The following is a 22728-nucleotide window of genomic DNA, read 5'->3' as shown; positions in this document are numbered from 1 at the left end:
AGGCATCGCCTGCACCCCGTGTGGCTACCTCAGCGGCAGCACGTTGCTGCTCCTCGGGGGACAGGGCGTGAACACCCCGCCTTCCTCAGCAACTCTTTGCCCATTCTTCAGAATCAAAAGATCTGGCTTTGGTGCTACCTCGCTCCAGCTCTCTCCTTGAATATCTGGAGTGTAGAATCTTACCTCTTGCTTTTACACATTCCTAACACACGTGTCCAGAAGCTTCCCTCCCTCCACACCCTGGCCTGCACGGAGCGCCAAGACCTCAAGGAGACCACTGTTGCGTAGTTGGGGCTGACTTGGCCAGGCAGCCCCTGCGCTGGGCTCCCAGGGCCTTCCCTCGAGTGTGCACCTGCTTGGAAAGGAGCTGTACTCTAAGCGTCCTTGAACCTGAAGCCCCGGGTCTGCCCTTCCCTCCCTCCTCCTCGATCTCGTTCTTCAAGCTTGGAGAAGAGTCCGCTCTCATCTGTTCCCACACAAGGTCACTGTGATTTCTCTCCCACTGAATGAGCTCCAGAGCGGCCAATGTGGGGAGACATTACCGTGGCTGCCTGCCTTCCCTGCCCACCCGCCCGCATCGCCACCGGCAGCCCGGCTGTCCCTGGCTCTGTGGTGGGTTTTTATCACGGAAGACTGGAAGCTGAGGGAAGGGCTGTGACTTCTGTTGCACAAGGAGCTGCGGGCAGTCTCACCTCCACCGTGTAGCTACAAAGGTTTAGCTCTAGCTTAGCCGCCCTTGAGGGGAGGGCGCCGCGGGGGGTTGCAGGTGTCGCCCTGAGACACAGGCATCAACAAGCAGGCCAAGGACACTGGCTTCCCGGGGTGCAGTCCCCCATCCCCGCTGCACCCTGGTCTGCGCTCCCAGGTCCGGTGCTCTCCCCTCTCCAGGAGTGGGCCTTGTGCCGAGCCCTGGGGCCCTCGGGGTGTCCTAGGGGCAGGCGCACATACGTGGCTTTAAGGAAATTCGTTTCCAGACACTCAAATTCCTCCTGACTCTCTCCTGAACCCAGGGGACTGAGGGTCCGTCCGTCTCCCTGCCCCTCATGGTGTGCTGCTCACCCCACCTTCACGGGAGAAAGGCCGCTCAGAGTTGGGCCGAAGTGCTTGCTGGCACCCAAGAGAGCACCCGGACAGCTGGGCTCTGAGGGTGCAGCCCGGAGCGCCGGCGGGCCGGGCGAGAGCGCCTCATGGGGAGACACGGCGGGCAGCCTGCTCCTGTTTCCTGGAGGCAGAGCCTCGATGCTCACGGGTCCACCCGTTCAGCACTCCCAGAGGGAAAATCAGAGATGGGAAGGCCACCACAGCAACCCTTGCTGTAGTTTCACTGGACTTAAAATGACCTCTCTCAGGAAGTTGACCTGAACTGCAGACTGGTTTGGTGATGACGCGTGATCAGCCGGTTGGTTTATGTAGTGGACTTCTCCCGTAAATCTTACGAGCTGAACATTTTGGTCCAGGTTTTGATGGACATATATTTAAGGCACTCTGCAGCATACAATTTTGGATTTTTATATATATATATACATATATTAAAATGTAGAATAAGAAATTTAGAGGACGACTTTAAGACTTATAAAAAGAAATTTTTTTTAATTCTTTAATTCAACAAAAAATGAGGCCCATAGTGCTAGACCACATACCATATTTTTGCTCTTTCTCTTCCTTTTAATGATTTGTCAGCTCGCAGCACTGAGTTAGCAGGACAAAACCATCCCGTGCCACTTTTCAGGCAGGTAAGCTCGGAGCCCATGGATGCTTGGGGGCCTCTGGCTTTTGGGGCAACTCCTGATCTTCAATAGTCTTTTCTAGCCACGGCTTGGCAAGTCCCACTGAGTCAGATGTCTTACGTAGATTTAGTTATCTCTTCCTACCTCTGTGTCAGGGAGGGACACTTTGCAGTGGAGGAATTGGAGGTTTAGAAGGACTAAGAAAATTACTCATCACAAAACTCTTAAGTGGAAAAACGGATTTAGATCCCAGGTCCATCATGTTTCAGATCCCAGGCTGTAACCCCCCGACTTCTCAAACCCCACACCAGGGCGGTTCAGAAATGCACCCAGCCTTTGGGAAATATCTATCCCAGGTTGTGTGATCTCTGCCTCTGCTTACGTGTTGGTTCCCATGAAAGTTAAATAGAAAGTAAGTCTTTGTTGGACGCTCTTTTGTAAAAATTCAGATCAGTTAAATGGACCTCCAAGATTTCAGCCATATTCTGGGGAGCCACGTGCTCTTCTCAGACCTTTATCCAACTTCTAAGCTTGCATTTGCCAGATTCCAGGGCCAGGACATGTTGACGTTTCAGGCTGTTCTATGTGCTTCTCTTTATATCAGCTACCATGGATAGAGCATGTCTAACAAGGCACTTAAGATGATTTCATTGCAACCCTTAGCCCCACTATTTCCCCCACAGTTCTCTGGGCTTTATGATTACGTGGTGATCTCCAAACGGCCTGTCCCGAAACGAGTTGTTTCGTTCATAATTCCACTCATACATTCTTAGTGGAAACATGCTATCTTGATGTTGGGAACAGGCATGTGCACAGATCATTTATCACCTGCGCTATCAGGAAGTGACCAAAATCAATGTCCCGATCCAATGACGGTCCCGGAAAGGAGCTGCACCAGCCGTCCGGTGCGGGATCCACCGCGGTGGTTACCTCCTCAAAACGCAGCAGGTCTACTCTTTGACACTTTAAGCCACCATACATACATAAAAAATTAGAATTCTTATCTAATGGATATAAGAAACCTGTTCTTTTGTTTATTGATTGCTTTTCCTCTGGGCAGTGCATTCACACACAACCCTGGGAGGGACCCTGGGGAGAGACAGTCCCCCCACTGCAGGGGCCCGGAGAAGAGTGCTTCTGAGGGCATAACGGTGTCTTTCAAAGTAGTGTGACACTGGAGAGACACCAGGCCTCAGGAGTGGGAGAGAATAGGAAATCTGCCCGTGCTTCCAGAACCCGAGACGGCCCCTTGCGCTGATGCAGCTCTGTGTTCCGTGGGAACTATCATGCACGGCTACGAAGAGAGAAGGTCTAAGATTGCTCACACCTGAAACACTGAAGAAATATGACATGAAGAAATCTGAGCAGAAATTCCCTCGGAACAAAGCACAGCCCCAGGCATGGAGGGGCCGTCGCGTGGAGGCTGCCACGACCCCGTGCACACCGGAGATGTCCTCCGAGCGTGGGCTGGTTGCAACTTAAAGGAACACGTGGTGAACCCGGGTTAGGGGGTAAAGGGCTTACAAGTCAGGATGCTTAGGCCTTGGGCATTCCAATAATTACGGTGGCCACCTCCTGGGACAAGTCTCCTGCGTGCAAAGTATCATGTGCAGGAACTCACTCAGCTGCACTCCTAATTGTGAAAGTTGCCACAGATGTCTAGTCTCGTGTGGAAAGGGGGACAATGTAACAGCCCGCCCCTGAGAAAGGGTACACCTCGTCGCTGGGAGGATTTCCTGGGAGCCGTGAACTGCTTCCGGAGATGCATCTGATGGCGACCAGAGTTGCTCTGGACCCGGGGCACAAGGGCCAGGGACATGCGCCCAGGGCCTCTGCAGTGGGGCCAGGGCTGCAGGATCCAGGCTTGGGGTCAGTGAGCCCCAGCCGGTCCCTGTGGGTGCCGGGGGGGGGGGGACTCGGCAGGCTCCGATCCACATGTCCCCAGGCGGGTCTGTGGGAAGAGATTCCGGAGGAGGGACCTGCTCACGGAGCCTCTGCAGTGTCCCTCCGTGTCTTGGGCCTTCCCTCCTAGGTGGCCTCACCCCTTCTGTCTGCAGACCCATAAAGGGCGTCTGCCCTGGGACCCCTGAGGCCTGGGCTCCGTGCCATCTACGTGGTTTTGCATAAGCAGCCCCTGCTGTGCCCTGTAACCCGTGTCCCGGGTTGTCAAAGGTGATGGCATCTGCAGGCATCCTGCTCTTCTTCCCCAAGTACACTCAGCCGCATGAGACCCAACAGCCAGAACGACGAAGGGTCTGGATCGTTCCCTCCCTGGTGTGTCCCGCTGCCAGCAAACAGCCCAGGCGCCTGGTATGGCCCCCAGGGCACACACAAGGCTGCCACCATCCTGCCCTTGTCAGTGGAGGTGCATTTTCTGCATTCAAAGGGAGGAATTGTTTGCATCAGTTAAATGTCCTCCGTGCGGAGAGCCCTTCAGAAGACCCCTGAAACCTGCCTCCACCACCACGGGGCTCCCTTGCGGTGGGGGCGGGAGGTGGCCCTGAGCACTCCAGGCCTCAGGGGTTTGGTCACCTGTGGGCAGCGGTGCTGGGCCTGGCGAGGGTGCGTCTGCACAGCCTGGCACGTCCCCCCAGTGGCGGCGGAGAAAGAGACAGACAGACAGACAGGGAACAGACCAAGGAGTCAGGTGATGGGCTGAAGCAGGTCACCCACCGCCAGGACGGAGCTGCTCTGGGCTGGGTCGGGTGGTAGCGGCGGCTCTGGTGGGCTGAGACGGCACTCCGGCGCGCAGTGCGGGGGGTTGCGTGTGCTCGGCTGATTTTCTCCGCAGTTTAGGTGCTGTGATGGCGAGGAGGGCGGCCGGAGGGATGGACGGACACATGAACTGTCACTGTTTTTTTTTTAATCCAAGAGTATATTTGTCCAGCAGATTCAGTTCCAAATACAAAAAGAACAAAGAAAAGTCAAAATTCTAACTCCGTCTTCACGTTCGATAGCTTTAACACAGTCCTGTCACCCGTGCAGGCATAGAAAACGATGAAGAAATCAAACAGTTAGATGAAGAAATCAAGGAGCTCAATGAGTCCAACTCCCAGATGGAGGCCGACATGATTAAACTGAGAACTCAGGTAACAGTTTTTGAAGCCCTCAATTTTAGCCGCACGCGCCGGCCCCGGGACGCACCAGCGGTCGGCCTCGGGGCGCGTGGTCCCCCTTCCTTTTGCTCCTTGTCCCCCTTCATCTCGCATCCTGCCCGCCTGCTGACATCAGCTGTTCAGCGGCAGAACGCGCTGGCGCACCGTGGCCACTGGCCGCCCGGGTTCTGCCCGCGCACGCTTTAGTGGGAGGCCGTCTGCGAACAGTGCTGCAAAGAGGGCCGCTTGTTGCTGCAGATGAGCTGCTTTCTTCCCAGGACACAGCAGGCCCTAACGCCCTGTGGCCACTGTGTTAGGAAGAGAGCTAAAATTCCCCAGAGAACGGCAGCCTGGCCCCGGGATCTGGTGGAGGGCTGCGAGCTCGTGCGGGTCCCAGGCCCAGATGCCCAGGGACAGGAGGGAGGGAGGGAGGGAGGAAACAGCCTTTATTGAGCACCTACTGGATGCCTGACCGTGAGGCCGTGGTGCGTAGCCCCACTGTGCTCACAGTGGCCAACCAGGTAAGTGTCATCACTGTCCTCTTATACACACTGTGACCCCTTTGGCTGAGCCCGGCCGGATGGCCAAGCTGCTGCAGCTCAGAGCCTCCTGCCGCTGAGCCGCGGGCTGTGCCCCCGCGCCCTGCCACCTCTCCCAGAGCAGCCTGGGGTCCCGGTGCCACATGGGCTCTGGGATTGGGCTCGCACACACTGCCATCACAGGTCACAGGTACGGCCAGGCACTTCTATCTTGGAAGAAAGCGGGGCTGCATGCCCGCCATCCCTGCAGACCCTTCCTGGCAGCCGACAGTGTGGCTGGTAGGGTTCCAGGTCTGGCCTTAGGACACCAGGTAGTGGTTGCAGCTCTGCCACGGGCTGGTTCTGTCCGGGGCAGCACCCCATCTCCAGGGAGGGGCATCTCAGGCTGTGTCCCCACCAGAACACCCAAAAGGGTCCCCATGGGTGCCTGTGAGTGGGAAGGAAGCACAAAGGGTGGGCGTTCTCTACCCGGGCCCAACCGTTCCGTGGGTTCGCTTATCACACCCACCTCCTCGCCCATAGCAGCCTCGTCTGGGCTGTGCTCCGGCCCCCAGCTCAGCACGTTCACCTGGCCAAAGGCTCGCCTGGAACAGGTGGCAGATTTCCGTAGCATTTATCCAAATGCCCGGCTGTGATCAGCCCGCGGCTGGAGGTCCACCGGAGGTGCTGGCCCCAAGAGGGCTCCAGGACCACACAAACACCGCGCCCCCACCTCAGCCACGACTGGTTTCACCAGATCCAGTGAAAACACCTGCCCCGACTCTGGTTCTGCTCCCGAGGGTGCTGAGCAGCCTCATTAGTCCTGCTCGCACTCCAACAATCCCGAGGACTCAGAATCCCTCTTCTGTGCAGGGTGATGACAAAACACACTTGTGACCCCCGGGAAAAGCTGCTTTCCCCCGGTCTGACCAGCGGAGCTTTCCCGCCCTGTGGACAGGACCGGCGTGGGGCAGGCACGGCTGCGAGGGCCAGATGCTGCGCCCCCAGACCCCGCTTCCTGGGGGCCCTGGAGCATGCATGCTCCGGTCACCCCCACTGGCCGTTTTGTCCCCGTGCAGGTCGCCAGGGACCATTTGGGGCTCTCTGACATCCAACGTGATGTGCTCCGCCAGGCGTCTGCTTACCTCTGATGTCAAAAATGAGTTTTAAGGGTTGCTGTGTATTCTCACTGTCCTGGCCGATGTCCCTCGGGTGGCTCCTCTTCTCTGGAAGGCAGCGTCTGCAAGTGATGGGAGGACCCTGAGCCCTGTGGTTGCCGGGGTGGGAGGGGGCAGCAGCTCATGAAGGACAGGAGCGTGGCTGAGCCGTCCGGACCTGGTGTCAGCCAGCGACAGAGCATTCCCGCCGATTCCCGGCAGCCTCAGCCAGCCGCGCGGCGCTCAGGAACAAATGAGGCTGCGGCCAAGTGGCCCATGTACCCGTCAGCCCCATGAGTGCTTTGGCCCTCTAACCTTTGGCCAAGGCACATGTAGCGTCCCCACTTGTCTCAGAAAGTGCCGGAAGGTTGGTGGTCCTGAAGCTGGGCTTTCACCAGCCTCTGGTGCCCTCACTCCAGGATGAGGACAGAACCAACAGTGCAGGCGCCTTCCGTCACAGACACTTTCTACCAGAGCTAGGTCTGGCTTTTCTAACACTGGGCATCGCTGCCACAGCTGCACCCATGGTTGCTCCAGGAAGGATTTGAGAGGACAGCATTGGCCTCCTCCTCGACCCTGCCCCTCCCAGAGCAGGAGCAGGGGTGACCCCACCCTCCCACAGCTGGGGCAGGGAGGCAGGGCCTGGGGCAGGAAGCAGAGTCTGGGGGTGGGGAGACAGGGCCTGGGGCAGGGAGGCAGGGCCTAGGGGCGGGGAGACAGGGCCTGGGGCAGGGAAGCAGAGTCAGGGGGCAGGGAGGCAGGGCCTGGGGCGGGGAGCAGAGTCTGGGGCAGGAGGGCATATAGCTGGGGCAGGGAGACAGCAGGGGAGCAATCCAGGACGTTTCTGGGGTACATCACTTTAGTGGGGACCCCTGACTAGATCAGAAGTGCAGCAATAACAAAGATCTTCTTAGCGCAAACACTGTGCATGTCTCTCCAGGAGATGCTCCCGGGGCATGTACTGTCCTTTCTGTTTTCCAGAAAACAACCCAGAGTCGGCCTGGCTCACCTAGCGCAGGTGAGGCCAGCAACACCCCTTCGACCCCCGTCTCTTGGCTCCCTGAGAAAGCACCAGGCTGGCTAACAGGAGCGGGGGATCCGTCCATGAGAAACGGGGGGGGCAGACTTTGGGGGGCATTTATGGTAGCTCAGGGGAAAGGCAGGTTCCATGTGAGGGACTGGGCTCACGTCCCCGTTTCCTGGGCCCTGGCGGTGCCCTCGGTCCCTGCGCCGGGCCTGCCTTGTCCTGGCTGTGCACCCTGCAGCCCAGACAGGTCGGGGCAGCTCCCCTCCATCCGCCTGTGTGTGCACCTGGCTGTGTCAGTCACGGGTCACCTGGCTGGAGGGTGGGGGCCAGGGAGACTGAAGACAGTTAGATTCGCTCTGGCAAATACCAGGAAGCCGCATAGGCCTGCCTGGGAGGCGGGAATGCGGCCCTTGTCCCTCCACCTGCAGATAAGGAGGGCGTCTGCCTGTTCCAGCCGAGGAGCCGCCGCCGGAGAGCAGGGACTGGCGGCCGTGGACTTGAACGCAGGGCGCCTGGCACCTGTGAACAAGACGGTGACCGGCCTCCCCAGTAAATTACAGTTCAGGACTTCCCTGTGGCAGAAGTAGATGTGGGCTGGAAGGAGTTGGCCTCGGCGGCAGGGAGGGTCCGAGTGGTTGATGGAGATGTCATCCTGTGATAGGCCATGGGTGAGGACAGCAGAACTTTGCAAACATTGGGTAACAGCAGACACAGCCCATGAACCCCTCCCCAGAAAGCTGAGCCCCAGTGTCCCACTGCCAAACTTGCAAGTGTAATGGGTTGAAGCGTAAAAACCGAACCCTTAAAATGCCCAGTTGTGGCCACAGAAGCCTTTTTGTTAAAGCAGAAGGGCTGTTTTCCTGGCACAGGTAGACGGCGGCCTGCCTTGTGTTACATGTCACCCCAATTTGTGCGTTCCAGATCACCACGATGGAGAGCAGCCTGAAGACCATCGAAGAGGAGAACAAAGTGATCGAGCAGCAGAACGAGTCTCTTCTCCATGAACTGGCCAACCTGAGCCAGTCCTTAATTCACAGTCTAGCTAATATCCAGCTGCCACACATGGTAAGTGACTAGGGGCGTGACACGAGGCGCCGGGCGGTCCCCCGCAGTGTGCGGCGTGGGGTAGAGGTCTGTCTCTCTGGCTGTGTTCCTGGCTCTCTGCACGGTCACCGCCCCAAAACCGTAACACGAAGTGCTAGAAGCACTGGTGGGGCAGACCCCCTGCGCCCCGTCAGACGAAGTATGCTGAGTGGGCCGTGTAAATAGCGTAAAGACAGTGACGCCACACTATGCTGCTATTTGTTGCTGATGTGAGTATCCTATTAAGAAAGTAAAAGTTGTGTATGAACTACTATTTGATATCTTGTAGGATCCAATCAATGAACAAAATTTTGATGCATACGTGACTACTTTGACGGACATGTATACAAATCAAGACCGTTATCAGAGCCCAGAAAATAAAGCCCTCCTGGAAAATATAAAGCACGCTGTGAGAGGAATCCAGGTCTGAGCGGCTGCTGAGGTGGCGGGACCTTGTTGGAAGGGGGCCTTTTACTCCTTGCTGCTGTGACTCGCCAGAAAGTGTCACATACCTATTTCTGTTGGAAACAGTGTTACGCTCACAAGACTTCATGATGATTTTCTGTCTTGCTTTAAAGATAGTTACCTGCAGAATAGTTTTTGAATACATTCACATTTTGTACGTTTTCATATGAGCTGACATAGTGTGACAATGCCATGTAATGTTTATAGCTGCTAACGTCTGCACACTTGGGGGTATATATATTTCTGAAGAGGTAAGCTGATCAAAATAAATAGAGTGTAAATTCTTTTTAATGCTTTAGTGATTAAATGTTTTAGTATTTTGGACTGAAATGGACAAAAAAAAAAAACCCACAGCTTTGAATGATCATGTGGTGGCCTCTCAGCCACTTTTTAGACATTATCATTTTGCCTCATGTTGGAGGATTTTATGGAATTAAGAAATACATTTTGTGTGCATATTGTTTCATAGCAAGAATCGGTTGCAAAAAAATGCTTTATTTTTGAACAATGCTTGGAAATATTATGTGATTTTTTTGTTTGTTTGTTTTAGGAGGATGGTGTATGGTGGGGGCAGTAAATGAGGTTTTTGCATTCCAAGGAAATGGCATATGGATTAACTGTAAGAGATGAGATAAGTAATTTATTGTAAGACAACATCAAGCCATGGAAATTTGGCAGAAGATTCAAAGCAGCTTAAACAGCACTTTTAAGTTAACTCCTGAGCATTACATGGTGTGACTCTGGGAACTTCAGTTCAGACAGGGGCTTGTTAGAGGTGGACCGCGTGAAGATTTCCTTTTGCAGTGTCTGTAGACTTTGGAGCAGCCTTCCCCTATCTCCCCGAGAGCGCTGTGCCCCTCGGAACCCTGTGTCATGGGAATGGCGTGTGTCTCACAGGACCTGTGTGCTCTCTTTAAGTTCAGAGCTAATTTAAGAGTATTTATTTCCCCTCTCTCCACTTTCAAAAATGATTACTATCATTGTCGCTGTGATTATTCCTCCACGTTCGGGGGATAAAGCAAATGGTGTGCTAGTCCGTGAGCTACTGCACGCGCTTTCTGCTGGGCAGGGGGGCTGGGAGGAGGGGGCGGGGGGGAGGGGGCTGGCCGCCCCGGGCCCGTCTCCCCCGGCCCCCGCAGAGTGCTCCGCAAATGACCTTCCTGTTGCAACTCCCCTTGGAGACCAGGTGACCGCGGGGCATTTGCATACCCTTGCTGTTTGATTTGTCACAACCTATTCTAAGAATGAATGCAATCAGATTTTAAGAGTAATTCTCTATACTTGAGCACTTTTTTGCTTTACACTAGATCATCTTAGACTTGCTTATACTTGGAGATTTGATTGTTTCCTTCCAATGACTGCACTATATGTATGCATAAGACCACTTTTGATTGCCGCGTTCCCCCGTCCCTTCTGAGTAGTCCCTAGGACGGCGTGTTGTGTTTTCTGGTGTTGACTTGAGTTACATGTGACAGCATCTCTTCCTTCCATGTCTTGATGTTATGCAGGAAGTACAGAAGTACTTTAAAATTTTGTTATGAAAAAAAAAAAAGATGGGTTTTGTAAAAATAAAAAAAAAATATTTTTAGCAGAACAGGACTTACAGGGTCATTGTCCCCACAACGTGCCAGTCGACTATTTGCACTTACCTTGTCCTATATTATCCATACGGAGGTGTGCAATTCCTGGGGTCAGCGGCCTCGCGAGGCTGACCCCGGAAGGATGAGGGGAGCCCTCACGGCTGACCCGACGATGTTGCTACGGGAGATTACAGGGATCTCACAGCAAATATTCTGATACAATACTCAACCTCGGTGTATATATATGTATAAATATATGTACATCCCAGCGGCACTTTATACTCTGCTCACTGTACAAACGCTCACAGTTTTCCACGAGGACTTGAATAGCGAGCTGGGACAGATGATGGAATTCCCCGGGGCTCTGCAGCGCCGTCCCTGGAGCGCACCCTCTTTCTGTTGTGCGACTAATTGTAGCTGCCATGCTCAGAATTGCCTTTCGAGAGCTGAAGCAAGGTGCTTCTCGTCACCTGATGCCGTGGACCCCGTGGGGGGCCCCCTCCCTGCAGGGGCCCGCTGTTCACATGGGCATATGCATTTCCCCGCCGCGTCGTGTCTGCAGCTTTTTTGCCAATATAGTAATGCTTTTAGTAGAGTGATAGGTAGTATCAGTTTTGGATTCTTCTTGTTATCACCTATGTACAATGGAAAGGGGTTTTAAGCACAAATCTGCTGCTCATCTAACGTTGGTACATAATATCAAATCAAAAGTTATCTGTGACTATTATATAGGGATCACAAAGTGTCACATATTAGAATGCTGACCCTTCATATGGAATTATTGTGAGTCATCAGAGTCTATTTATTATAACTTATTGTTCATTATCATTTCTAAGTTAATTTAAGTAATCATTTATTAAGACAGAATTTTGTATAAATATTTATTGTGCTCTCTGTGGAACTGAAGTTTCATTTATTTTTGTACTACACGGCATGGGTTTGTGGACACTTTAATTTTGCTATAAATGTGTGGAATCACAGGTTGCAGTGACACTTCATTTTTAAATTGTGAAATTTGTACAAATTTTGTCATGCTGGATGTTAACACATCTTACTCTAAATAAAAAAGGTGTTGCCACATTTGTAGCACGATGGATCTCTACCCGGGGTCTGCGTCTTCACTTGAGTCTGGAAGCGCTGTGTGGGCCACGAGGCGCGTCTCGCCCCGAAGCCAGTGGCTTTAGCCGCCGTGTCCGTGTCGGTCCGGGTGCGCGCCCCTCCTCGAAGGCGCGGCATCGGTGATTTCTCACACCCACCGCAGGGGTTTTGGGAGGCTCCCTACCCCTTGCTTGTGTGGAAAGTCACTCTGCCACATTTGCTTGTGTGAGGACACGTCACATCTAACGGCAGGTGTCTCCCCAGAACGGGGACGTTCTCTGACACGACCACGGTACAACTCCCACACGTGATAAGACGTCCTCCTAACTTGCAGGTGTATCCAGATGCTCCAGCTGAGCCCATCATGTCCTTTACAGGTTTGCCCTTATCTGATGATCCTGGAGGACCGCAGGCTGCTCTCGGCGCTCACGCCCCTGGTCCCTCACTCCTGAGCAGCCCCTGGGCCTTCTTTCCTTGGTCTCCCAGGGGCAGGAACGTGCATGAAGTGTCCAGGGTGGTTGGTTTGCAGACCCTGCCTGGGTTGGCTTAGTCTGATGGCCACGTCCTGGGGGCTCAGGTGCCCTGAGCGATGCCGTGTCCCTTCCTGCAGCTCACTTCCATTGGCCCACGTGGTCACTCACCAATGATTGCCCCTGGGTGCTTCATCATCCATTGTTTCTTCCAAACTATTGGCGAGGACCACCCATAAAACTTAAATTACCCTTCAAATATGGTGTATCATTGAATTACCCACTTTCCCTTCGTCTATTTGAGTAAAAGTCACCCTTTAAAATTCCAGAAACACCCTCTTATAATAGACAAAATCCCCCAAAATACAACGTTTGAGGAGGAGGCCCGGTAATCTTTGTTAAATCCAAAGTGTCTCCCCGCAGGGGCCCTCTACCTCCCCGAGACTGAGGGCCACCTGAGCACCCAGCCAGCTGGGGCTGTTGGAGATCATAGAGGTAACAGCTTGGCCAGCCTCATCACAGTGACTGAGGAGAGGGAGGGGCGCCCCTGCAGGTGGCGGGCGGCAGGTGCGGGCTCTGTCGAAGGCCCCGCTTTTAGGACCAAATGGAGTTAACGCAGAAGGTGGTGGGTCCACGAGAGGCTGTCAGTGACTTAAGCCTGTCAACCTGATTACTGAAAAGCCGTTTTCGTCTGAGGGGCAACATGGCTGGAGTTGTTACAAACATTCTGGAAAGCAGTTTAGCCACCATGTCAAAGACCTTATAAAATTCAAATTTTGACCCAGTAATTCCAGAAGTCTATCTTACAATACCATATACTAAAAACAATTGTAAATGCACGGAAATAAATAAAAATAACCCAGAAGTTCTATTTTAGAGGAACACTTTAACAATTGATGACAAATGCACTTTTTAGGGTACCCCAGATCGGGTAAACATTAGTTAAGAGGCTCGTGAATAAGACATTTGTGATGCTGTAAGTGAATAGTACAGAGGCAGAAGTATAAACAACTCAGAAGCAGCGAGGTCGGATCGGCTTGCCTCACCTTGCCCAGCCCCCGCACCGGGGGTCGGCCACGAGGGTCGGCCACGGCAGCCCTGGCAGGCAGCACCTGTGGGCTGGGGCCGGAAGCCAGCCTCAGCCAGTGAGGGGAGGGGAGGACCGGGAAGCCGGAGTGAAAGCCAGTGCTCTGGGCTCTGGGTCAGGATAGGAGAGAGGCTGCACAGTGTAAAGACAGGGGTCCTGGGAGGACCGTTTGTTCTCTGGCTCCTTTGTCTACGACTATCCTACTGAACATGGTCACCGCAGGAATACCAAAACATTTTTAAATAAATAAATAGCCTGAGTCTAGTGAGGTTTCTAGAAGGTTCTGGAGATCTCCCAGGTGTCTGCATCGTGCACTCAGCCCCGTGGGTATTAAAAGCAGAGAGGACGGAGAACACACAGCAGAGGGGCAGGGCAGGAGGGCGGGTTGGAGGGGCAGGTGCTGCAGGCCAGGCCCCTGGGGACCCCCCCAGGAAGCCCCATCCGGAGCCCACACACCTGCTGTGTCACCTCCTGGACACCCCACTCTCAGGAAGGTGAGGCTGCCCATTGCCCACCCACTCCCTCCCCTCTGGCCCTGCCAGAGCCCCAGGAGCCCCCAGCCCACAGCCCAGCAGATACTGGGCCTCCCTCAGCTCCGGCCACGCAGCATCCGGACTGTTCCTGCTCAAGGAAGACTCCAGAGCAGTCCGGGTCCCTCCCTAACCCTCCTCACCTCCAGTCAGTGTCCACACAGCAGAGTGATGCACGCACGGGAGGGCCACGGTCTCAGCAGCAATATTTAAAATACATGTTAAGGAAAAAAAATCAAACTTCCATATTTAGTCTTTATATTTCAATCACCATAACACCCCCAAAAAGTTATTGGTCACTATACAGACTCCAAACAAAGTAGAAAAACAGCATAAACGTAAACATGAAGCCCATAATAAATGCAGGTAGAATAGACTCTGCAAAATGACAGAACAGACATGTCCCTGCTCCCCGCACACCTGTCCCGCATCCAGAGCCGTGGCCTGGGATGTGGCTTCTGAGGCGGCCCCAAGAGGACCTGACGGGCCCCGGCTGGGGTCGGGGAGCACCCTGGGACCCTGTGCCAGGACATTCGTCTCTGCCGTCTGACCCCGTGTGTCCTTCAGAGTCCCCTGCTCTACACTTCCTGTCTTATCATATCCTTTACGTTGCCTCAGCATCATATTTCGAGCAAGACAACCTAAGACAATCAACAGGGAGGGGCGTTGCCGGGGAGGGGACGTGGGCCTCTCTCGGCCCTCCTGGGTTCTCAGCCAGGTCAGCCACCTCGGCAGATTAAAAAGGGGAGAGCATCCACGCTTATGTAGTGTAAGTCTCACGAGACCCGGGAGCCTCACTAAGGAAATGAAGACCAGGGAAGTGGTGAGGGCTGGGTGTCCTTGCCCCGCATTTGCTGACCAGCAGGGCCTCGGGAAATGTGCCCTGGGGGGGACGTCCAGCCAGGGCTGCTGGCCAGGACTGCCCCGGGGGCTCTCCGCGGGGAGACGAGGATGTGCCTCTCCGCAGCAACGCATGGGCTCCTCTCCCTGAGGGGCTGCGACCTGTTGCAGGGGGAGGTCAGAGGCCCTCCTGAAACCCCGTCCCCAGGTTTCTCCACCGTTAAATACTCAGGATGCCCAAGGGCCATGTTTAGTGGCAGCATGTTCTGAAGCCCAAACAGGTGTGTGGGTGTGTGGGTGTGTGTGGGTGTGTGTGGGGTGGGTCTGTGTGTGGGTGGGTGTGGGGGGTGTTTTGGGGGTGTGGGGGGGGTGTTGGGTGTGTAGCATGATAAGGACAGAGATTAACAGAAAAGGGAAGGGAGAGCCGGCAGGTGGCCCATGCAACAGGAATTGGCCTTCGAGCAGGAGAGAGGAACGGTATTAGGTCATCACGGCCATCTATGATTCCGTGGGTGCAGCAACGGTTCTCAGGGCCTGGGTGCAGTCCTCTTCTGTGACCTGATGCGGCAGAACGTCCTGCCCAGGTCAGCTCCAATTCCCGGGGAAGGCGATCCGCCCTCCAGCACTCCCCGCCCCAGCAGACCGACCTCACGAACCTGCTCTTGCCCTCGGCCCCCAGACCAGAAATAAGGGACGATGGCTCTGCGACCCGTGGCAGTAGCACCCCACCCCCAGTGCTCGTTAGCGCAAGCAGCTGACAAAAACCCTGAAACCGAGACCCGTGCTGAGATCAGGAGTCGGACGCCTAACCCACTGAGGTGCCCCTGGGTCATATTTAAAGACATATTTATCATTTCCAAATGTTGATAGAGCAGACCTCTATTCAACCCTTCATTCAATTCTGATGCATGCAAGTTTACTTTTCTGGAAACATCCATTTCTGGTAAATATATGTCCACCGTTTTAGGGATCATTGAAAACACGGGAATAGGAGGGAAGGTTACAGAAGGGTCAAGAAAGGTCAAAGGAGAGCAGGTGTGTATTTTCTGTCCTGCATGGGAGGAGCACCCATCTCGGGGGAGGGGCGGGGTCGTGGAGCCCGGGCTGGGACAGGGCAGTGGGAGTTCAATCCTTGGCTAGAATGCCACACCCTCGGAAGGACATCTTGGAGCAAAGCTCCTAGTGACAGTCTTGTGGAATGCCGCAGACACCCTCCGTGTCTCATGGGGCTTTATCTGTTTCCGTCTGCTGGCCGTTGAAAATACAAGGTCTTCCAGCTTTCCCATCTTATTTTTCCATGTAACATTCTCCAAATCCATTAAGTTATGTTAGGGTGGTTTGGAAACATGTCCCTGAGAATACGACACTTGGGCAAAAGGATCTGTACGATGCCACCACCGCATCCCACGGCGAGAGAGACACCGAGGGCTGGGACACCTGCCACCTTCCCCACGTGTTGATATCAGTGGGTTACACTGTCCATTAGAAATTACTACGGAATAAATGCTGTGTCCCCCGAAATTCTTATGTTGAAAACCTTACCCCCGGTGTGGTAGTGTCAGGAGATGGGGCCTTTGGGGGGTCATAGGTCACGGGCATGGAGCCCCCGCGACGGGGTTAATGCCGTGTATGGGTTCCCTCCGGAGGAGGGGACAGGTGGCCATCTGCAGACCAGGACTCAGGTCTCTGCAGACTGCATCCTCCAGAGTGCTGACCACGGACCTGTGAGAAAATGCATCCGTGTTCTTCAAGCCCCAGTCTGTGGCTGCCGTGGCCCGCACCGACGACCACAGACACACGCCAAAGTAAACACAGCGGGCTTTCTTCTCTGCACAGGGGCCCTTGGCTGGAGCTTTTGAGAGTCGACAGGGATTCCGCAGACAGAACATCCGTAAGGAAAGTACTCAGAGTTCCAGGAAGACTAGTCTTAAAATGTGCACAGGCTCTGTGCCATCGTAAGGAATGCGCCCTTTTTATTTGTCTGTGGACAACACACCAGCTCCCTGTGTGCAGAAGCGCTCCGATACACAATTTCGTAACTGATTTTTGGTTTGAGTTGGGGCATGAGAAGAGATTTGGGATGAGTAACAGGCTAGTTGAAAATTTCCTTCCATTAAATAGAAGTATGTTCCCAATTGAGGGAGCACCAAAGGCACTGAAGAAGGTGCTAGATCAGCAACAGAAGGATCTAGAAAACAAGGGTCTGATTTTCACAGATGTTACCTTAGAGCTACACCTTCTGGAACCAGCTTCCACGGTTGGCCTTCCTTCTTCCCCTGAGCAGCTCAGCCTGCAGCCCGTGGTTCCACCTCGCTCCAGCACCTGTGCGGGACCCAGCTCCCCTCCCCACTCCCACCTGCAGCCCTGGAGCCGTTCATTGCTTGTGAGTCACGTGGTATCATTCGCTATGCTGACAAAAACATTTCCCGAGAATAATCCAACTCACTGTTAATTCCCAAATACTCTGAAATGCTTTGGGCTTCTCAGATGCAAAGTGTGGTCTCATTTTTATATTCCTGCAGAATAAAGGGACACCCTGCTCACTTTCTAGATCACAACGCCCTCCTCAAGTGATCTGAATCTTGATCTGTCTCTCTCTGAAAAAGGAAATGGTGGCCTTTCTTAGCCCACCTGAGGCTGCGTCACCTCCAGTCTCGGGTCCTCTGCCAGACGGGTGTCGCTCCACACCTTGTCCTTCCTGCGCCTCATCTTCCTGGTTCAAAACTAGGTTCCTGGGCCCTGGTAAGCTTTTCCCAAGACCTGGCTGCTCATAGAATGAGCTTGCAGGCTTGGCATCTGTAAGTCAGGGTGTGCCTAGAAGAGTTCAGAGTGGTACGGATTGTCGAAAAACATAATTCAACCTAGTAAATTTGAAGATAATTTGCTTTACGAAGGGATTCATGAGTCAGGCAGCATCCCGTCTAGCAAATAGAGGGGACCTCAGAGGACTTGTACCAAATGGAAGGTTTTTACGGGAAGGAGGGCAGGCAAGGAAGTTATCAGCAAAAGGAAAGAAAGGATTGTTTCAGGCAAGGTCACCTTCCCTTTGGGGGAAGGGCAGGGGGCTTCATCTTCCGCTGGGGGCTGGAGAAGGCCCGGGGGGACAAAGGCTTCCTTGGTGCTGATCAGAAAGTGGCTGACCGACCAGTTAAGACTCACACTTTCCGGGGAGGTTAGAACGGAAGTCAGTCAGGTATGAAGGCCCAGTTTGGTGACTGGGCTTAAGGAACACCCTTTGGGGGCCTGTGGTTTTCCTTTTCACGGGACCAATGGGAGAGTGTGCTGAATTCCTCGCTTGCCGTGGCCATGGTGACCAGCAGCATAGCCTTTGAGGACAAACACGGAGCACTGAGACCACAGGCCTGGGTTCATTTACAACTTGGTTTGGCACAACAGAAAATCCCAGTTTAAGAGACCGGCGGCCAGGACCCCAGCTCTTTCATGAACTCGTCCTGGGGTGCGCTTTATTCCGTGCCTTCATTCTGGGTGGTGCAGGAGACCAGAATGTGCCCTCCCAAAGAGGCCTCTTTAGCACAAGAGATTCTTTTGCTCTGAATATTTTGAGAGAGGCAGGCAGAGGAGAAGCTGTAAAGACAGAGGCTACGGTTCCCTTTTGTGGGGGACTTGATGCTGATTTGTCAGGGGGCCTCCCTCTCTGAGCTGGAAGGGAAGGATGATTGTAAATCGCGGGAGCTTCTTCTCCGTGGAGAATTCCCAGGGTGTCCCCTGTGTGCAGGTAAGGTATACATGTAGAACATGGAAGGGCAGAGGGAGGGGCATTTTTTTCTCCCCTCTACTGAGGACAGGCTACGTCCTCGAACCCTGAAGTCGTCAGGGTGCTTGGCCACTCCGAAGGTGAACCTAGGAGACCACTACTTACGGAGACTCCCTCGTCCTGCTCATCTGCCGCCGACTGTGGCCGGGAGCAAGGACCCTCTGGCTGCCCTGAGAGCCCAGCGAGATGCTCTCAGACGGGCCGGTCACACTCAGACCTAGCTCAGACCTCTCCGCACACACTGGCCTCGCTTCCACTTTCAGCCCCTCTGGGGCGCTCTCCATGGCTGCCTTCCCTCAGGTGCTCCCCATCCACAGCTCATGGTGCTTCCCACACTTGTCGTTCCTTCTGGAACCTTCCTCGGGTGACTAGGCAGGGAGGGGTACTGTGTGTTCCCCCCGGGGCCAGAGCCGCCTCATTTGGAGCACAAGCACGTGGTCCAACCCTGGTCTCCGAGCCGAAGGCCAACACAAGACCTGGGAAGCCTTGCGTAACCGTGCGTCCCTAAATAAGGGTTCCTACGGAGCACAGACTTAGGATTGCCGGGATATTAACTTTCCGAGGCTGTCGGAACAAAGTGCCGCAGACTGGAGAGGTTAGAATCGCAGGAATGTGTTCTCTCCCAGTTCGGGAGGTTGGAAGTCTGAGGTCCGGACCTACGCCCCCCGGGGAAGATCCTTCCTGCCTCTTCCAGCTCCTGGCAGCTCCTGGGCGTCTCTGCCTCTCTGCCCTCCAAGTCCATCTTCACGCCATGTGTCGCCTCTTCTCATCAGGGTGACAGTCATCACCTGTCGGGGCCACCCCAGCCATCTCGTCTCACCTGGACCGTCTGCAAAGATCCTGCTTCCCTGGGAGGTCACACGCACAGCTCCCAGAGATGGGACTTCAGCCTATCTTTCGGGGCACATGATACAACATGATGAAGTAGAATGCCCATCCCTGATATGTACAGGGTCATCCTGTGGAGGGGGGTCAAGGGCCGAAATTTATCACTCCTGCAGCTTATGAAGCTCAAAATCGGCTGGTGATTTTGAAGGAATGCCTGATAATTAAAAGGATCTAGAAGCAGCGAGAATCAAGATTGAGCTTTATAACAAGAACGGGCTAGACTCTGGCTGAGCCCTGACATGCCCAGACCCAAGCTGGGGCAGCAGTGAGTACTGGTTGGCTTGCCCCTGCGAGCCATGTGAAGTCAGGCTCTCTAGTGCCCACGTGCTCTGTGCCCGTGGACCCTTTTCCAAGCAGTTACACCCCCGTCAGCCTTGCTCCGGCCTGGGTCCACAAGACTCCTGCCCTGCCTAGGTGCACTTCCAGGGAGAAAGGGCCACAGATGAAGGAATGTGCCAGCCCAAGTCCACACCCAGCTCCTCTCCGAGAATCCTGGAATCAATCCCCTTCCCAGAGGAAGGGCCGTGCATGCACTCCCGGGCTGCGTGGTGGCTGTGACAGCTGGGGCCCGCATGCTGAGGCCTAGATGACAGGCTGGGAGGGACCTCCTGTGAGCCCGGCCGCACTGGAGTCTCTGCGTGTGCACTTGCTCTGGGCCAGACAGAGCGAGGGGCAGGACTCCTGCCGGCTTGTCCCAGACCCTTCCACTGGGGGGTGGGTCTGCAAGGCCACTCCTAGGTTCAGGCATTCACTAGGTCTCAACACCTAGAAAACGGTCACATCACAGTTACGGTTTGTCACCGGGAAAGGACACGTTAAAATCAGCAGAGGGGGAAGGGGCAGGAGGGAGAGCTGCCGGGGCACCTCTCAGTGGGGCCAGCCGCCCCCAGAAGCGTGAGGATCAGCTCTGCCCAACACACCACAAGGGCCCGGCGTGTTCCCAGACCTGGGCCGTCCCCGCAGCTGCCGTGACAAAGTACCCCAAGCAACAGAAAGTATTCTCTGCCAGGTCCGGAGGACAAAAGTTCAAGAACGGGGTGTGGGCAGGTCATGCTTCTGCTGAAAGCTCCTGACGTGGGCCCTCCCTGCCCCTCCCGGTTCGCGGGGTTGCACGCAGTCCCTGGGGCCCTCCAGTGTAGGGTGCCCCGTGCCTGCCTCCGCTCCGTCACCACAGGGCCCTTCTCTGTGACCATGTCCCCATCACTGCCCTGTTCTTGTGAGAACACAGGGCCCCACCTGCTCTCCTCCGGCCTCAGCCACGTCTGCAGCAGTTCTATTCCCAAACAAGGTCCCATCCCCAGGTGCTGGGGGGTAGGACGCCCACATGTCTTCTCGGGGGACACAGTTCAATGCACACCAGGCGGCCAGGAGAACACCTGTCCAAGGAAGATCCACGAGCTCACTGAAGACTCCAGGGTCTGGCCACAACATTGGTGTCATTTGCAAGCACTGGAGTGATGCCCTTAATGCTCTGGTTGCAGAAACACTGTTAAATAAGTCCCTGTGGAAACCCACCATAGCCGATTTGAGAAATTAAAATGACATTAACCGTTACTCTGAGATCTGGTTTCTCTAATGACAACGACAAGGAAAAGCAGCAGAAAAGCTTTGAACTTTTGACCTATAGGGTGGGCATTAAGTCTGAGATTTCGAGGCCACGAAGGAAAGCCACATCTTGGCCAGGATGTGTATCCATGTCTTTGTTTCCATCGATTTCCATACAGTATTTCAGACAGTGTCCTCTCAAAACACAGTCGGTGTCGAATCCACGTAGCTCCAAAGACAAAACCATCAGAAAGGAAAACAGCACAGCTGAGGCGTCTGGTTAACGCACAGAGACCTTCATACTCATGACCTGTGTCTGCAGGGTCTGCCTGCAAACCAGCTGTCCCTGCCCTCAGCGTGCCCGGGGTGAGCCCGCGCCCCAGTGCCAGGCTGGCCGGGGGTCCTGCCGGGGAGGGGAGGTCAGGCGGAGGGCATCAGCCTGCACTCGGTGACCCCACCAGACACGAGGGCTTCAGGAAGTGCCGGTCACCATGCTCACGGTTCTCCTAGCCTGGCTTTGTTGCCTTGTGGTGTGGAGTGCAGTTTGGGTATGAAATCAAGACATTTCCATGTCATGACAACTCTAACCAAAGAAGGCCATGTCCTTCAGAGCGCTGAGGGCCCTCCCTGCCAACTGGGGCCATGCAAGTGACTCATCGGCTGGGAGCTCAGAAATTTGAACTCATTTCGCACACAGAGGCCTGAACTCCCTTTTCCAAAGTGAGCAGGTGTCCCTTCCCCTCAGCTGGGAAGCAAGCTTTACTCCTTAGAGAAGTCCAGGCGGGTGGAAAGGGGCCCGGGCCCCGGAGGCCCCTGCTGCGTGGGGCGCCGACCCCACCATACGCACAGCCCGTGTCCCTTTGGCCCGTCTTGGGCACGTGGTTCCACCCCAAGGACAGGGACTCCGCGCTTCTGACGGCTCTGTCTGTCCAAAGTCGGGCCGCACACGGCCCCGTGTGATGTGCACAGACTTTCGAAGTCATGCTGAGTTGACAAGGGAGGATCCTGGGATTTTCTCCTGAAATGAGCCCCTTCACTTCTTGGCGGGACAGCGCGCACACCCACGCTGAGCTCCCGTTCCGTGGCGCTGGGGTTGACATTCCTGGGCTGCTGGGTAATGTGAGGCTTGTTTACACTGATTGTGTGCAGACTCTCGGAGATTAGGAAGTATTAGTCAGCCGGCTGCAGCCTCGGGGCCCGCGAGCCCACAGCCCACGCTATTGTTCTGAAAGTGATTAATTTATTAGAAGGGATTATGGGGCATTTTTGGCAAGACCTAATAATGATTTCACCTGGGTCAGCCGAGCGCATGCTCAGCATTGCACTGTGTGCCTCTGGTTGGGGAGCAAGTGTGTTCGCCAAAGTGGGAGGTGGAGACTCCTCAGTGCTCTGTCCGTCCCGCATGAGGGCTGTGAGAGCCCCCCACACAGCACGCGCTCCTGCAGAGGCTGGGACTGCCCCATGCTGCTCCTGGCCTCAGTTCCCCTGAGCTGCCTCCCTGGCCCGGGAAAGGGGATGCCCTCCTCCCAGGGAGAAGTCAAGCGTCCTCTCTAGGAGCAACCCCACGACCTAGCCAGGGAAGTCCAGGAAAGGCTCTGTGAGCTTCAAACAAAGTGACTTTTTATCTAGTTGAAAACGCTGCATGTTGAGGGGCGAGTATTAAAACTCCTGGGGAGAGTCTGAATACATGTTTATTAAACCCCAAATCACGAAGCAAGCATGAAAATCTCTACTTGAAGGATCCTTACGTGAGCTTTGTTGTCCACCCGGAAGGCCCCTTGCTTACCCACTTGCTCCACAGACCTTTCCTAGAGGCCTTGTGGGGGGTGCCGCCAGCCCTGCC

General features: G+C 54.7%; 1 protein-coding gene across 17 annotated transcripts in view; it reads left to right on the top strand.

The window, feature by feature from the left end:
* Positions 1-11744, top strand: part of MYT1L (myelin transcription factor 1 like) — a 418463-nt gene extending 406719 nt beyond the window's left edge. For 14 of the 17 annotated variants that reach the window (XM_073896929.1, XM_073896930.1, XM_073896934.1 and 11 more), the window contains 3 exons: positions 4713-4822; positions 8446-8589; positions 8897-11744. In XM_073896929.1, coding sequence (XP_073753030.1) covers positions 4713-4822; positions 8446-8589; positions 8897-9037 — 395 coding nt within the window. In that variant the 3' untranslated portion in view covers positions 9038-11744. The remainder of the gene's footprint in view (positions 1-4712; positions 4823-8445; positions 8590-8896) is intronic. The other 3 variants (XM_025867562.2, XM_025867561.2, XM_073896938.1) reach the window with 1 other exon arrangement.
* The last annotated feature ends 10984 nt before the right edge of the window (positions 11745-22728 follow it).

This window comes from Callorhinus ursinus, unplaced genomic scaffold (assembly GCF_003265705.2).
Source record: "Callorhinus ursinus isolate GAN/ISIS: 27379988/994484 unplaced genomic scaffold, GSC_fseal_2.0 scaffold10, whole genome shotgun sequence".
Classification (NCBI taxonomy): domain Eukaryota; kingdom Metazoa; phylum Chordata; class Mammalia; order Carnivora; family Otariidae; genus Callorhinus; species Callorhinus ursinus.
Note: the sequence above shows the minus strand (reverse complement) of the source record. Positions and strands in the feature narration are given on the sequence as shown.